General features: G+C 35.6%; 1 protein-coding gene across 1 annotated transcript in view; it reads left to right on the top strand.

The window, feature by feature from the left end:
- The first annotated feature begins 244 nt into the window (after window positions 1–244).
- LOC140143888 (ATP-binding cassette sub-family C member 5-like) overlaps window positions 245–17,334 on the top strand; it is a 56,998-nt gene continuing 39,908 nt past the window's right edge. The window contains 4 exon segments of the mRNA XM_072165718.1: window positions 245–541; window positions 4,118–4,298; window positions 6,138–6,284; window positions 16,387–16,534. Coding sequence (XP_072021819.1) covers window positions 4,126–4,298; window positions 6,138–6,284; window positions 16,387–16,534 — 468 coding nt within the window. The 5' untranslated portion in view covers window positions 245–541; window positions 4,118–4,125.

The following is a 17,334-nucleotide window of genomic DNA, read 5'->3' as shown; positions in this document are numbered from 1 at the left end:
AATCACTACGCAAATCAGTGATCTAAAGTTTTGGCGTTGAAAACATTTTTTAATAAAAAACTCAATCTGCAAAGATAACCAAAATTGAAGCTTAAATGAAAATTCAGTCTTTAATTAAAACAGGGATGATGTAAAAAAGTGAAAAATATTGTCACTCGGGTAGAAAATGCCGGGTAAAATAGTTGATTTTTACGTGCTTTTGGTGGTCTACGCCCATAAGAGCATATACGTTTACTCCAGATTGCTAGTGCTGTTGTGTGTTGATCTGGTGGCGGTACCTGTTTAATTTGTTCTCTCAATCACACAGTGCCAATGACATTGACCTTGCCTTTGGCTTAAGGTATATACAGTACCAGCAGCATCTACCTGGATGTACATGTATGTGAATCATGTGATAATAAAGGAACATTTCATCGTTTATCGGTATAGGGCCTATCCCTGATTAATTATAATTAGCCAATCGATCTTGCTGACCCTGCTCTGACTACTCGGGCTCTGCTGCATGCACAGCACTATCACTATCGGTACATAGGTAACTCAGGTAAGCTTAAAAATTTAAGTTCAAAACATGTTAAACCTGATGAGCTCTGATACGACCATGCCGTCACAGATACTGTGATGCCGTGGTCTCCCCGTTTTTAAAGGGCTGTGCAGAAATTATGACCCCTGGGAGGGTAAGCATGGTAAACTCATGAGTAATCTTTATTTAACATTATGACATCTGATTATACCATACTGATTCGGGCCTAGTACAAATGTAAATGTCAGTATGTTATCAAAAGGATAGGACCGAAGGCATGCAGGCAGGTCTAGGTATTAGGGGTGACAATAATTAGCAGGTAAACTATATGATTTACCCATATGATATTGGCAACATTTCGCTTTTCTTTGTTTTGCCCCCAGGTTGGTTTTACCTCGCATTTAAGGAGTATTTCGTGATCCTAGCATCCTCTTTTTATGACATTTTTCAGTACATATCCACGAAAAAAGCCTATTCCCAAAATTTCAGTTGATTCCGATTTTGCGTAATGCATGATTATGTGTATTACTCTGCTCCATAGACAATGCGTTGTAATTTCGTTCTGGTGCACCAGAACGAAATTCAAATTTCACGATATCTTTGCAAAACGAATTAATCTGCAAGAAATATTTTGTGCATATACATTATGTAGCCAGAGGTTTCCAGTGATATAAAAATCTCAACTTTTTTTGAGAAAAGTGGGGGATGAGGTTGTGGATCACGAAATACCCCTTTAAATTAAATTTAACAAATTTTTCAATTACGGTATATTTCTTTTGGAAATTAAAGGGTCCACAATGTACAAGTATTTTGCCAGATTGATGATGACATGATCCGGGGGCTCACTCATGTAAAGGTGGTACAGATGTGCAGTGGTCAAGGGTCCCTTTTTCAAGCTCTCCAACAGTTCATTATTCACATTTCATTGACTCATAAACTCTGAAAAATTTTAGCTCTTGATGTTGAGCTCAACTTTGGAGAAAAAATAGAATATTTATGCTAAAAAGCCTATTGGTCCAATTTTAGCTCCAAGCTTAATCTGGCCCGATTTTAGTACACAGACCCCCACAAAAATCTTGAAATTTCAGTTCATCAAGCCTATTTTGCCCAAAAATCAGTTCTTATTTAAAGTAAAGTTCAGCACTATTACTGTATTAAATACTGTGTGCAATAATTCAGTGACTGTTCCCATTATACTCTTGATTTTACTGGGAAACCAACCAGCATTGTTAAATTACCCAATGTCATTTAAACCATGTATATTAAATGCTGATGAATGTAAAGATTATAAGATAACTTTTGTATTGATGATCAAACAACCATTGTTATTGAATGGTTTTGAACCCTATTCATTCAGGGCCTATCCCACAACCTATTCATTCATCTCATTCTCAATCCCATCATCCTGTCTCAACTGTCTCTATAACCATGCTGTTTCAAGTGCTAACAATTCATCTCAACAAACCACTCCATCTATTCAGTCTCCATCAATAACTATTGACCATTGTACTAATTGTACTTGACCATTGTACTTGAAACTGGACCTTTGTCTAATCAAATGCTTGTAACTTTGCTTCTTGTTAAAAATTGAAGTCACATTGGATTCAATGTGGTGTCAAAATGTGCATGATTAGATCTATGAAAAAACAAATTTACCCCAATATTGTTCAGTTTGGAAATTGTGATTATTTTTTCAAGTGTAATGATACTTTATTGGCGCAGTATAATTCTCATGTAAATAATATACCAAATAATATTCATAACAATTTTTCAATTATTAATTTGTCTAAAGCTGATCATTTTTGTGGCACCTGTTCTCGTAAAATTAGAGCATCTCAGATTCTCAGCCTATTGTTTCTTGTACAATGTATACATTGTTCTCAGTCTTCATTTTCATATTTTATTGTGTACATATTGATCACAACTCTAGTGCCTCTTATTGGTGTAAGTCTTGCTTCTTTAGAACTTGTCTATATGAACTTCCTTTTGTGAAGAACCATTTATTGGCTTTATAATTGTAATGTATCTTAGGCTGTAGGCAGACGTTTTATTAGACGTAAAATATTTGATGTAACATATCTTCGTTATTTAATCTATTGCCATTCTATTTCCTGTAATGTTTAAGTTCTAACGAATGTTTGATGACGTAAAATCGATAATATATTTCTACCAAATATTATACGTAACATAATATCGATTTTACGTTATCAAACATTTGTTAGAACTTAAACATTACTGGAAATAGAATGGGACGTACTAGATTAAATAACGTAATATGTTACCGTACATCAAATATTATACGTCTAATACTCGTAATCTGCATACAATTGCTCACTTCAACATGCAATGCCTGCGCTACAAAGTTGATCACTTAAGGATTTTGCTTAATCAGAATCAAATTGAAGCCCATTACAATGTAAATACTGTATTTATGTAACTTTTGCTTCCATGCACTGCTTTTATTTTTATTAACTTCTATTATTATATTGTGTGCTGTAAATTGTCACTCAGGGCCCCCTTCATGGAACAGACTTAATTCCTTTTACATTGTGTAATCTCTGTGCCAATTTGGATTCACTATTAAGCTTGAATGAGTTCAAGAATGCCCTATAGTTTTGTATGTATTTAAGGGGTGGGGTATGAACATTTGGACAGTATTTATTGTGGGACATTAGAGCACATCAGACATTTTGATTTGCATTCTGAATATGAAGAATGTCCTTCTGATATCAAATAATTTTGATTTTTTGAAATTCGCAATTTGATATTTAACAGTACTTGAAGTAAACTTTATAAATCTGATGATTTATACTTAAAGTGTATGTAGGTGGGATGAAAAGCCGAGGATCAATTGAAAATTTTGACCTTTCGTATTGAAGATATGGATTTTTTTCCCAAAACACCAAAAAAAGGTCTTTTGGGGAAAAAAATCCATATCTTCAATATAAAAGGTCAAAATTTTCAATTGATCGTCGGCTTTTCCTCCCAGCTACATACACTTTAAGAATATATCATTAGATTTATAAAATTTATTTAGAGGACTGTTATATCAAAAATTTGAAAAATATCAAATTTTAATAATTTGTCATAAAATTTGTATTATATCGTGAATTTCAAAAAACGAAAATTATTTGATATCAGAAAGACATGCTTCGTATTCAGAATGCAATTCGATACGTCTGAGGTGCTCTCATGTCCCACAAAAAATACTGTCGAAATGCCATAAACGCTCATTCTAGATCCCTTAAGTCATTAATAAGGAACTTATTATAGTCCTCCTCATTAATTTGTTAATTTGAACTTGTTCTATACATTTCCATGTTTGTATTATTGCATATTCTTATAATGTTATTTGTGTATGTTATATGTTATCAGGGCTTCCAGGGAGACCAGTACTTTTGTATTGATCATTGATGGAATTTTCCTGAATAAATAATGAATAAATAATAATAACCCCAACCAAAATTTAAGTTGAGTGCACCCACAGGGACATGATAAGCCATCACAACCCGACTTCATGCTTACGCCATAAAGTGTGCTAAATCAGGCAGAGCGAATGATCTATGTTGACCATACGCATTATATTATATTTTGCAGTGCAAACAATGAATTCAACCAAGCCAATGCGCCTAAATGATGACACCAATCATGACGATGACAACCATGGAAACAGAAGAGATTCAAATGGATCATATCAGGAAGCTACACATGCTGTGTATAACCCAACTTATACCAAAATCAATTCGCCCAAGAAAAAGAAAAGGAAAACAGATACAAGGTATGGCAGACTTATACAAGTATTGGGACCCGCCATGAGTATGGGTATGGGTCCTGAGCCATGAGTACGGGTACAGGTACGGGTCCCAGGCCATGGGTACGGGTCCCTAGCCATGAGTATGGGTACGGGTCCGAACCCAAAATAGGGTGCGAGTACGGGTACGGAATTTATCATGGTATACGGAAATTGGGACTCGAGTAAGGGTACGGGTATAGGTCCCAGTATGGGTATGGGTATACGGGCCATGAGTATGGGTATGGAAATTGGGACTCAAATACTTATATGGTCCCATTATGGGTATATGGGTACAAACAAAGCTTATAATTTGAAATTCACCACAAAAGACAATTACTTGAAGTGTTTAAACATAATAAATAATAAAAATAGAAGTTGGTGATAAAGAAATCGATAGAAGATGGAGATAAAGAATACCTGAAGGACAATCTTCTAAAATCTTTTCAATAAAAAAAAAAGCTGGAATTAGGGACGACCTCCAAAGAAATTTGAGGTCGTTGCACAGTTCCATCTCGACATTTTTCATTGAAAATAAAAAAATAGTTATCAATAGTCAACCAACATAATAGTCTATCTATTTTGGAAATAATAATAATGCTTATTTAAGTTTTAAAGGGATCGGATAGCAAAATTTGCAGTTTTGTGGGACCTGAGAGCACATCAGACACACCAAATTGCTTTCTGAAATGTCCTTCTGATATCAAATAATTTTGATTTTTTGAAAATTGGCATATCTATACATGTACAGTGTCTGTTGTATTTCTCTGTATTTTCCACCCAAGCCGGTAAGCATGGCATTTGGCAATGGCCAATTCTGAATTATATTGACCCAATTTCCCAACTACATTATTATGCTTTTTTAAATTTTTTATAATGATGCCCACTGTTTTGTAGGCAAAATAATTTACTGGGTGTGCATTTTGGGGCAATGGGCAAGTTGAATTTACTGGGTCTGCAAAATAATTTACTGGGTGGGCAAATGCCCATCCAGTTTCCTGTTATTTATCTCACTGGTTGTAGGCCAAGTCAAAATGAAATTAGAATTTGGTGTCGCGGAAATGGAAACAAATCTGTACCCACACAGAAGTCTTTTACCTAAAGCTTCCAAAGAAGGGTCTGAAGTTATCAATATGTCGGTGACTGGAGTTAATTAATATGTTTAAATATGGATGTAAAATTGGACAAATAAAGAAGCAAAATGCTTGGCTGTACATATTCATTTATACCCATCGTTCTGATCTCTGTATAATTTGTGAACCTGATGTAGGCATATTTTATAAAGCTGAGTACTATTATTTTGTGTCACTTTATTTTTGGCAGAAGGTTATTTCTAATGTTTATCTTTTGTTGAGTAAGCAGATAGATGATGTAAATAAAGTTTTAGATATGAACCTCAATGCCTAACTGTTAACATTACTACGTATACAATACATCTCCGATGTGTTGACTGTTGATTTTACAAGATACAGACATTTGTTCTAAGTTCATAAATGCCTGATGCATCTTATGTAATGTGCAAGAATAACAACTAATATATCTTTATACTAGATTGTAAAATTTCTGAAATGTAGGCTATATATTGATATGTTTTGTTTGCTTCAGTAAAACAAATGCAATACAAAGATTGTACAGCTGTACGGAGTTCCAATTACTTAAAATTAAAGCCAAAAAAGTAACTTTAATACAATTGAAACATTTCCATAAGAAAATAGATTTTTTACTGTGTGGGAGATTAAGGTCACATCTTCCATAGGGTGTGTATGGATTTCAACTGGAATAATTAAAATGTGTACGGTAATATCTTTATCAATTTGAATGTTGCAGGCCTCCAATAGACAGAGCTAACTGGTTGTCAGTCCTCACTTTTTCATGGGTTACTCCACTATTTATCAAGGCATGGAAAGGAACCCTGAAGACTGAGGATCTAACAGTTCCTTCTCGTAAAGACTCAGCCAAGAAGAACAGTCACAGGTTTGTAAAACATAATTTATTTTATTGTGAAATAATACAAATTTCAAACCTGCCTCCAGAAGACATGAGTGCATCATATACATGTAAAAGCACAAAGTTGAAGTGATATTGATTTCAAGACTCATTTGCTTTTTACTTGTTCCATACAATGTATGTATCATGTCTTAACTGGAGGCAGATTTGAACTAATGACCTTTCGTGAAATGGTCATAATACATGTAATTTGTTTTAGAATTGAACAGCCTAAGTCATAGACTCAAACATGTACTTTCGAAGTTCTTGGTACATGTGGGTTGGTGGTAGGCAGGGCCGGATTTACCATAGGGCCAGATGGGCCCGGGCCCAGGGCCCCCAAATTTTTGGGGCCCCCAAAATTACCCTGTACAATGTGCATCTTCCATTTTAGCCGAAAATGCTTTGTTTTCCCCTAAAATAGCCTACAAAAATTGCAGCTTTAATTTGGGCTAAAATAGCCTATACCGGTAATTAAAATTTTTCGAGCGCTTCGCGCGCAAATGTCCTAGTTAGATCTTGAGTTAGCCACTTGAGTGCACATGCCTTCCTCACAGTGCGTTTGGGGCCTACAAATTTTGTCCTGGCCCAGGGCCCCCAAATAGGTAAATCCTGCCCTGGTGGTAGGGGAACCTTGTGTATTCCTGGATGGTCTTTGTGCTACAATCATGCTGAATGGGTCAAAATATTTCAACATGGATCCAAATTGTTGCAAAGGTACTCAAAAAAACATACAAATTAAATGAAGAAATGTGCCATGATTGACAAACCACCGGCACTCAATGAGCTTTATTAAGTTATGCATCAGATAATTGTATGGAGGAGAGTGAGTGTGTATTGTGAACGATTTTGATTTATTTCAACCCATTGTCATCCTTTTTGTTCCATTCTTATCCCTTTTCCAACCATTTCCTTCCTTTTCCATCAGTTTACACCAGTTTCCATATGTTTAGATCCCGGCCCCTGCACTTTGTGCATCCGCTGGTATTCATGCTCGTCGAAAATTTCACGAAATAAGAGGTGTTTTCAGATGAAGAAACGCGATTCGCGAAACACACAAAAACGGGATGTTTTTTTCAAACCATGTATTCGCAAAATTGAAAAAAAAATGTATTTTCATCGAAATATCACTTCTCTTGCTTTTACCAGAGAAGAGGTAATATTTTATTATATCTTCTGTGGTTTTACAAAAGTATTGCAGTTTCACAATTTTCCGTTTGGCGCATATCCGGTGTGCACCCGGCCAAGTGATTGAAGTTCATACATTTAGCCATGGGACCTGTGAGCCAACCCTACGCGTTTTTGCCAGAAAAGGGTATATTAGACTTATCGTTCGCGTTTGATCGAAAATAGGGGTATTGTCGAAGGGCAAATAATTCGCAAAATCGCTAAAAAGAGGGGTGTTTTTCCCCTGAAAACTTCGCGAAATGAGATGCAAAAGGGGTGTTTTTAAAGTTCACCGACAAGCATGAATAACTGCGGATGCATGGAGTGCGAGGACGGGTTTCGATACAATACAAGATTTACAAATACCCATTAATGCATATTTGTTGTTTCCGCTTTCTGTATTCAGGGTTTAGAAATTATACATGTATAATGACAATTTAATACTATCCTTTAAAAAATATGAACATTAACATTTTATTAATTATGCAATGAGATGATATTTATATGTTACAATACAATGAAATTATACAGCAAAAAGGTTACTTACACCAATAAAATTATATGGTCTTATGACTCATATAGTTAGAAATAACAGCTACAATTGTTGGGTGGGGGCTATGCTGACTAGACTCAGGGGATGAGGCTGTTGGATTGGGTCACAGACCTTTAATAGCCCTGATCGTAAAAACATAGCCTTTACTCAGTGCAAAACAATTAAGGGCGTCATCTCAACATAAATGTGTCTTTGTATTGTGTACTTCAAATAGGTACCATTAGAACTCATCTCCCATCAAAACTGAGACTGACAGTGGTGTAGGTGCTTGTGGTGCCCAGGGCTAAGGATACTTAATGACGCTCCCCCATTCTTGAAACAATTGCACACGGAACGCACGGAAATTTGCACCAATAGGGTCGACCACTAATTAATTTTGGTTATAATTAAAAGGGCATTTTGTGATCCACAGCATCATCCCCCCCCCCACTTTTCTCAAAAAAAAGTTGAGATTTTTATATCACTGGAAACCTCTGACTACATAATGTTTATGTACAAAACATTTCTTGAAGATTAATTCGTCTAGCAAAGATATCCTGAAATTTGAATTTCGTTCTGTATACCAGAACGAAATTACAACACATTGTTTATGGAGCAGTGTAATACACATAATCATGCATAACTAGCAAACGGAAAATTGGAATCAACTGAATTTTGGGAATAAATAAGATTTTTTCGCTGATATCTACTGAAAAAAGAGGATGCTAGGAATAGGATCATCGGACTTAAATTGATCTCTCAAATGATTTTTTGCTGAAATGTGTGTGAAGCGCGCAAAAATTTGACTTTCATCGCTTGGAGAAATCTTTTTTTCCCGCATTGGTTTTGGGCTTTGTGATATACCGTATTTAGTCAAATGAACGCCCCGGGTGTTACATTTTCCCAAAGGGGCATTTATTTAAGGTCAATTTTAGAACGATAATTCCTGTTAAAATCATTAGGTAAACTTAAAATTCACGCTAAAATGACGAACTATGAACTAGAAACACGGACTTCTGCTTCACTTCCGGGTTTCCAATCAAGATTTTCGCCAAAAAGTGACGCTATTATCGACCATGTGAACAACTTGGTAAGCTTACTACACAAGATAGCATGGAAATATCGACATTTTTTAAACATCTTGGTTGAAAAAAGTGGTGGGGGCATTTATTTGAGGGGGGGGGGCGACTATTTGACGAAATACGGTAGTATTTTTTTTTTTTTTTTTTTATCTATACTAGACTAGAAGTGTACATCTCATATCAAAACCGCTGCAACAATGCAACTCAAAAATTTTGAAGCGTATTGTAATGGTATTTATAAGCCTCAATCTAAGATTGAAAACAGAACATGAAAAATCGGACCATGCCTCTTTAAGGTCTGAGACTACTCCCCATTCCAGAAAAATACAGAACTAATCTTTTTGGATTAAAAAAAATATGATCCTGTTTTGCCAAATGAAATATACATATAGCTAAATCATAATCCTTTAGTTTGTCCTAACTTGCAATAAAAGTCAAATTTTCATATTTTTGCAATTTGAAGGATAATGGTCCAGAAACATTCAATTTTGCACGTGTTCTTACAATTGTAGTCACAAAATTGTAAGACTTGGCACAAGTTTAAGCATGGAAAATGTGTTTTCCAAAAATTAGAATGCATAACTTATATAGTCTTTGTTCAAGTCTTTGGGCTTGATTGTCACAAAATACGAAAAAGGTCGAAAAACGCCCTAAAAGTGCATGTTTTTGGCCCTTATTTCCAAAAATTGACCAAAAAATTTGACTTTTATTGCCAGTTAGGACTAACTTTAAAGGATTAGGATTTAACTATGTTTCATTTGGCAAAACAGAATATTATTTTTCTAATCCAAAAAAATTGGTTAGAATTTTTCTGGAATGGGGAGTAGTATATAGATCTTGTTAAAGTAGATTTGTCTCCAGCTTTGACATGAAAATTTCCCAAGGTAGAGATAGATTTTAATTAAATTGCATTTTGTTGCAAAACAACTGGGATCAATGGGAATACAAAAGTACACTGGAATAAGTGATTAACATCACTGTCAGTGTTCAAAATAAGCACTTATGATCCTAGCTCTTCTCCTCACTGGGGACAAGTATATGAGCTATGTACTTATCTCCTGGACAACTACTTTATTTACCTCCAAAATTATGATTTACGACGTATAAAATATAAAACTTGACGTTAGATGTTGACTTTTGACTTCATGTTTGATTGTAATTTGTATCCTTTTATAAAGCGAGATCTATATATTAGTAAAAATTTTGACTACTTATTTTTGAGTGTGTATAGTCAAAAGGAATCAGAAAATGTATAGTTTGACCTATCTAGGACGTACTGTTCTTGAGTTATAAAGGTCACATTTTTGGCTCCATGGGGTCAAAAACATCAGTGCTCCAATTTTGCTAAAGAGGTGTCAAATTGTTTGTTTTGATAAATCACTTCAAATAAGGATAGGATTGCACCATCTTGGATATTTCATTACATAGGTACAGCAAAATAGGTCATGGTCAATTAGGACTCAATGGGACTATCATGATGACCATTATGACTATTAAAGTCAGCTGAGGATGCCAGGAAAAGTTTTGATTGTGTATTTGTTGTTTTAGGTTGGCCTGTATTGGGACAAATGATGTGACCATGGGAAATCCATGGTCTAGAGTCTAGACAAAAGATTAATCTATTGTTTGTGTCTATAACAAATTATGCCCAGTGTAGGGCAGAAAGATAAAGTGCAAGGAGAGTTTATTTGATGCCATTGACCTTGAGTGCTTGACCTCATATCATAATAAAGGACTGGCACTATGGACCACACTGGCCTCATCACAATGGCATAGTTCACTAACCTCAATTAAATAATCATAATGCAAAGTTTGACCTCAAGTTGTAGAGTATGATCGAGTTTTGTACCCAAATTTTAAAATGTCATTCAATGAATGTACAGATGTATTGTGCCCCTGATAGATGAGCATGTTGTGGATCCTACTGTCTGTCCTACACCACATTTCGCCATAATATATTCTAGAAACGCTTGCTGTTAGAATAAGAAAATTTTTAATTGTAATTATTGGACAGGTCACGGCGACCCTGTGACCTTTCCGGAAAAAGCCGAGTGGCAGGTTTTTCAAATAAATATTTTCTGTGTAAAAACTGTACCATCAGATAGGTAATGGAATATATGAATATTAACTGTACATCTATCACAACAATTTTTGATAACAACTTTGCGTCACAATTGATCTAGTATAGAAGGTAGATAATTTATTTCAATCTTATATACGCCATTTTTTTGGAATTAAGTGAAAATTAATTCTGTAAAAACTGTATTTTTTAATGTAATTTTCACATTAGACCCGACAAAAGATTACCGTTTTGTTGTTATGATAATCTAATCTTTTGATTTTGTAAATAAAATTAGGGGTCTAATGTGGATTTAGGATGCAAACTGGAACAATCCAATGCCTTGTCAAAATCATTTGCTTCAAAATGGAGTTCGGATGCACTTCGTAATACAACTTCCGCCACTGCGGAAACCACATGCACAGCAGAGCACATGGCCGATATCAAAATCGATTTTATGTATTGTGTATGTAGGCCTATTCATAGGACCCTCGTATTAATTGTCTCTATGCGCTTGAGAATTCAACAATATAAATAATGGTAGCTTTATTATAATACACATTAATGTTTTAAGCAGATAAAATTCCAAAATATGATGCAGTAATGAAGTTGCGATTTATTAATATTATATGTATAAATTTTCACGATGACACTATCAAGTTCTTCGTGGTCGAGCGGTCTAAGGCGCTGGACGTATGGTATACGTGATACTAGCCAAAGCGGTGAGACGTGAGTTCGAACCCGCCTCTGCCAAACTTTAAAAGAATTAAAATTAAAATTTTACTTTTTAAAAATTTCATATTGGGGAAATGTGACTGGGAGAATTTATGTATGGCGTGGAGTGGTGTGTGTCTGTCCAATTACAAAATAGAGAGTCGGTTTTTATTATTTATTTGAAAAAATATAAGGCCCCCTATGGGTTAGAAAAAAGTCATGAAAGAAAACGTTCTAGTGGACCTCGGACCTAACAAGATTTTTTGGTAACATTTTGAAAAAAATTTCCTTCATGTCGACTTTTATTCAATTTTGACTATATTTCAACAATAAAATGGGACCATACAATTACCCTGTGGAAGACACCACATAGTGCAAATTTCAAATAGGGTTACCTGAATGGATGACTGCATTTACAGTCTACATGTACACCCCCTGTGTGGAAGATTAAGGTCCCCCCTTTGCATGCCAAATTTTTGGGATCACAATTTACAATCCTTAAATGGTCTTGATACATGTTGTGAGCGCAGCGAGCAGGAAAATTTGCATATTTAAGCTTTTCTGTACCGTTTTCCTAAGCCTTTTTGAGCATGTTTTATTTAAAAGGCGCCCCATGAATGTGTGCCAAAAATCACTCCCCCCCCCCCTCTCGGCTTGCCAAAAATTGCTTCCCCCTCTTTGGGCTCACCAAATATTTCTCCCACCCCCCAAATTTTACCCTCCCACCAGAGGCAGGGCTCATAATTATTGCACAGCCCCTAACACACTCAATACCTACATACTTGTTTGCAAAAATTATGAAATTTTGGGGTTTGATTTTGCTCCTTATTTTGTCAATAGACCTTTTTCCCAGACGTCTCCAATCAATCGATATTGGGTGCAGCATTTGAGTCATCTGGACTTGGTCTTGGACCTCAAAAATCTTGTTCTCAAAAAAAAATCAATTAATTAGGGGCTGTGCAATAATTATGAGCCCCCCCGGGGGGTAAAATTTCCAAACGGCTCGCCAAAAATCGCTTGCCCCCCCCCCCTCTCGGCCCGCCAAAAATCGCTTGCCCCCCTCTCGGCCCGCCAAAAATTCTTTGCCCCCCTTGAACATGCCAAATTTTTGGGATCCCATATTGCAAACCTTTTTGGTCTAGATGTATGTTGCGAGCGCAGCGAGCAGGAAAATTTTCATATTTAAGCGTTTCCGTACTGTTTTCCTAAGCCTTTTTAGAGCGTTTTATTAAAAAGGCACTCCATGAATGCGTGCCAAAAATTTCTTGCCCCCCCTCTCGGCTTGCCAAAAATGGCTTGCCCCCCCTTTCAGCTCGCCAAAAATTTCTTCCCCCCCCAATTTTACCCTCCCACCAGGGGCAGGGCTCATAATTATTGCACAGCCCCTAACGCACTCAATACCTACATACTTGTTTGCAAAAATTATGAAATTTTGGGGTTTGATTTTCCTCCTTATTTTTGCCAATAGACCTTTTTCCCCAGACGTCTCCAATCAATGGATATTGGGAGCAGCATTTGAGTCATCTAGACTTGGTCTTGGACCTCAAAAATCTTGTTCTCAAAAAAAATATCAATTGATTATCTATTGTTGTTCATCACTATAAATTTTAATGAATGTTGAAACTCACAATCACTCATATATACGCCCAACATGAATGTGTACTGTACTGCCAATCTTTTATATTTTGACTGTATTACATTTAAATGGCTTTACTTATTAGTGAGAATTCATGCGTAAAATTGAAGAAAAATATACGCCCTAAATAATATATAAAATGGCAAAATAATGCAGTATTAATACCATTATCACTCACAAATAATATTGATTTAAAAAAATAGAAAATTCTTCTGTAATGTATGCTGAGGTCATGAGATGATGAAAAATATTTTTATATATATTTGCCTGCATATTCATAAATATGTACAGGGTGTCACTGAAAGAACTGTATCGTCGGAAACTGACGCATAAACATATTTGATGCATAAACCAAACATAACAAATAAACTGATGTGGTTAAGGGGTACTACATGTACACCCTGCCCAATTTTGTGCCTATTTTTGCATTTTTCTCAAAATTATAGCACATTGGGGACAAGTAAGATATTATAGGGGCAAGGACTACAACTTCTGCACTGGAAATTTAATTTCAGCACAGGCAACAGTTGTGGAGTTACAGTCAAAAATGAGGGGAAACCAATATTTGATCAATAAATCAATAACTACTTGCCTTGAGTTGCTGAATTTTCAGTACAGTAGTTGTAGTCCTTGCCCCTATAATATACATCTCTTACTTGTCACCAATGTGCTGTAATTTTTGTGAAAAATGCAAAAATAGGCACAAAATTGGGCAGGGGTGTAGTACCCCCTTAAGGAATATATCATAGTTCTCACATACTTCGGCAATTGACGTATCACTCTATTTTGTTTCTGAAATGAAATAATTTTACGAAACTTCCTCATTTTCAATCCGTTCCAGAGATGTATTACCAACCCTTTTTTCCGGGGGCGGGGTTACATATAAATCAAAATGCAAATAATTAAAAGCAATAGTGAGTTAAGGGATAGGTGAGTTACCGAGAGTTAGTGGACAAGGGTTAAAATGCGAGTTGGTGGATAAGGCTGAAAGCGAGTTAGTGGAAGGCGAGTTAGTTGACAAGATGGAGTTAATGAGTCCGAAGCTTGCCATTTTTTAAAATCCATTTTCCGTGTTGTAATCCGTGTTGTAAAATTTGTAAATCCGTGTCATGAATAAAGCTTAAAATGTATAAACAATGATATTAATGTCATAATAAAGTGTTCAATATCGCGATCAATATGCTCTGATTGGAATATTCTCACGATAATAGGCCGACTATTACAATGTTTGGAGCTATATAGGGGGTTCATGTCTTGGTAATATACCTTTATTTCAGTATTATTAAACAGCATTTTTCATCATAAAAATTGACACACACAACTCAAGATTGTTTTTAACATTTATTTTCTCTTATCTTTTAACAATTTTTGTCACGTCATACAAAAATGTCATTTTCCGTGTTGTACCTCTGATTCTGTGATTTTGTCCGTTTTCTGTAAAACGGAAAACTTCGGACTCTAAGTTAATGTACAAGGGGAAAAGAGGAGGGTTAATGCATCCAGATGAATTGTACAGATAAAAAAAATCTGCCAGGGATCGCTACATGGACGCTTCTGCAATGACCAGTGAAGTATGAACATCCCCAAGGTTTTAATCTCACTGCATAAAGGGCCAGAAGGCACTTAAAAATAGCCCCTGGCAATCCTGCATGCTGAAGTTGAGGAGTTGAAATTACTTCCTTTAATTTGGTGTGTAATTTAATTGTGGAAATTGTTCTGGTATAATGCATGGGTCTAGTGTTTCTATTGAGTAACATGAATGTTTTAAGGGTATACGATGATTCAGATTCAGATTTTATTGACAAATACCAAATATAAAGGTGTAGTCAAATACAAAGAACATAAACATAAAATACATATTAAAATTAACTTTGTATACTAATGTATTGTTGGTCGAAAATTGCATTGCTCAATTCATAGCGAGCGTGTAGAAGAATTCAAATATCACAGATATACTTTTGTAGGTCCTGTTGTTCTTGAGTTATGTTTTAAAGAGGGCTGAAACAACGACACTTTTGTCAAACGTACATAACTCATTAACAACAATAAATTAAGCAAGTTTTCAAAGTATATGATTTGTAGAATGAACTTCAAAAGTGTTATTTTTCAATAATATATTAATTCAGATAATGAAAATAGATTTTTTGGCTGCTTCGACCAACAATACCTCGTATAACCTTAAGCTCGCGAAACAGTGGTTGTTGTGTCTTTTTTAAACACACATTTTGGACTGGTTGTACTCAATAAACAGTTTTAACATTTCATCACGTCAGTGCAAAAATGATGTAAGAGACACTTATTTTGGGCAAAATTAAGTTATTAATGGACTGTGGAGTATGAAAATATAGGTAATCTGCTCATTTTAAGCTATTTTACATAATTAAAATGTTAAAAACGATAAATAAGTAAATTTTGAAACAACAAAATGCTTCTCTTGCAAAATCACTTATTTACAACGTTATTGTGCTGACTATTTATTTTCCTTTGTTGTGTTCACGATTTTAATCATAGCTCAGACAGTTGGTATTGTTTTTGTATAATTTATTCGCTGTCGTAGTGCATGTTAGAATATGACCATTGCTAGGTCAACTGGCTTACGCTTTCTTTGTTACGAACCAGTGATCGAATTGATCACAACACAAAGCCTACATGTATGGCATATCAAAATCGGAACAGGTGTATGAGCCCAGGCTTGAACCAGTAACTAATGGTTATTAACATGCACTATGGCAGCGAATAACTAGCAAAAGGGAATTTTACATATTCAGCTGCTGCATTCAAAGTATTCTGAAACAGATCAGAAAAAGGAATCGTATGGGATCAAAAAGACAATGAAGGACATCATGGAATATCATCAAGACACTGATTTGTGTAGATTGCTTTTGTTCATTTCATTTTAGGCTTGAGACAAGATGGGCTCATTTACTAAGCAAGCATGGGAGTGAAGATGCGTCACTGTTCAGTGCGTTGTTATATGTCATGCGAAGCGATGTCATCCTTAGTACAATTGCTGTTATCATAGGATTCAGTTCAGCTATGGTCTCTGCCGTGAGTACTCTGTGTGTGTGTGTGTGTGTGTGTTTTTCTGTTTCCTTTTGTTTTTATGTTATCATCCAAATGGTTGCCTGCCTGGCTGTTTGTTTGGCTGGCTGTCCGGATCGAGGCAAATTCATTAATCCACTGTGCAGCTCCAACGCAAAACAATCAACTTCAAACTTGGTATGGTTATAGGATATGGTGCCCTGATGTGCTGTATAGTTTTGTGTCATGTTATTTGCATATTAATGAATACCAATGAGCTTATATACATATTTTGCCTACATTTTCATTAATCCACTCTGCAGCTTAAACTGATGGGGATTCCATAAGACCTACAGAGAGCTCTGTGACCGTATGTTTTTCGGTGGTAAAAATATGCAAATCTTAAGCAGCTAATTTGCATTATTTATGCAAAAATCATTGCAAATTGACAGCAGAGTTTGTGGACAGATTATCTCAAGATCTGTCAGTCGTATGGTTGCGAAACCTGGCGGCAGGAAAGATACACACCTGTTGATCACCTGATTAGTTTTTCTATGCACATTTAGTTTTGAATTTGCATAATTTATGTGGAACTCTACTACAATTATGGTTGGAAATGTGATAAAATCAACCTTGTGGACAAATTATCACCTGATCGCGTAACATGTACGCGTTACCTTGCGTTTGCGTTTACGCTATTCAACTGTGGTTTCATCACAGATTAACAACGCTTGGCTCCTGTACAAAGGTATAGGAAGAGTTGTTGAAGTCACAGATGTAGATGACGTCAAACAAGAAGATGTTGTGGCGCCCCCTCGGTTCCGGGG

The sequence above is a fragment of the Amphiura filiformis genome, unplaced genomic scaffold (assembly GCF_039555335.1).
Source record: "Amphiura filiformis unplaced genomic scaffold, Afil_fr2py scaffold_31, whole genome shotgun sequence".
NCBI lineage: Eukaryota > Metazoa > Echinodermata > Ophiuroidea > Amphilepidida > Amphiuridae > Amphiura > Amphiura filiformis.
The sequence above is the reverse complement of the archived record's forward strand: the minus strand, read 5'-3'. Positions and strand labels throughout refer to the sequence as shown.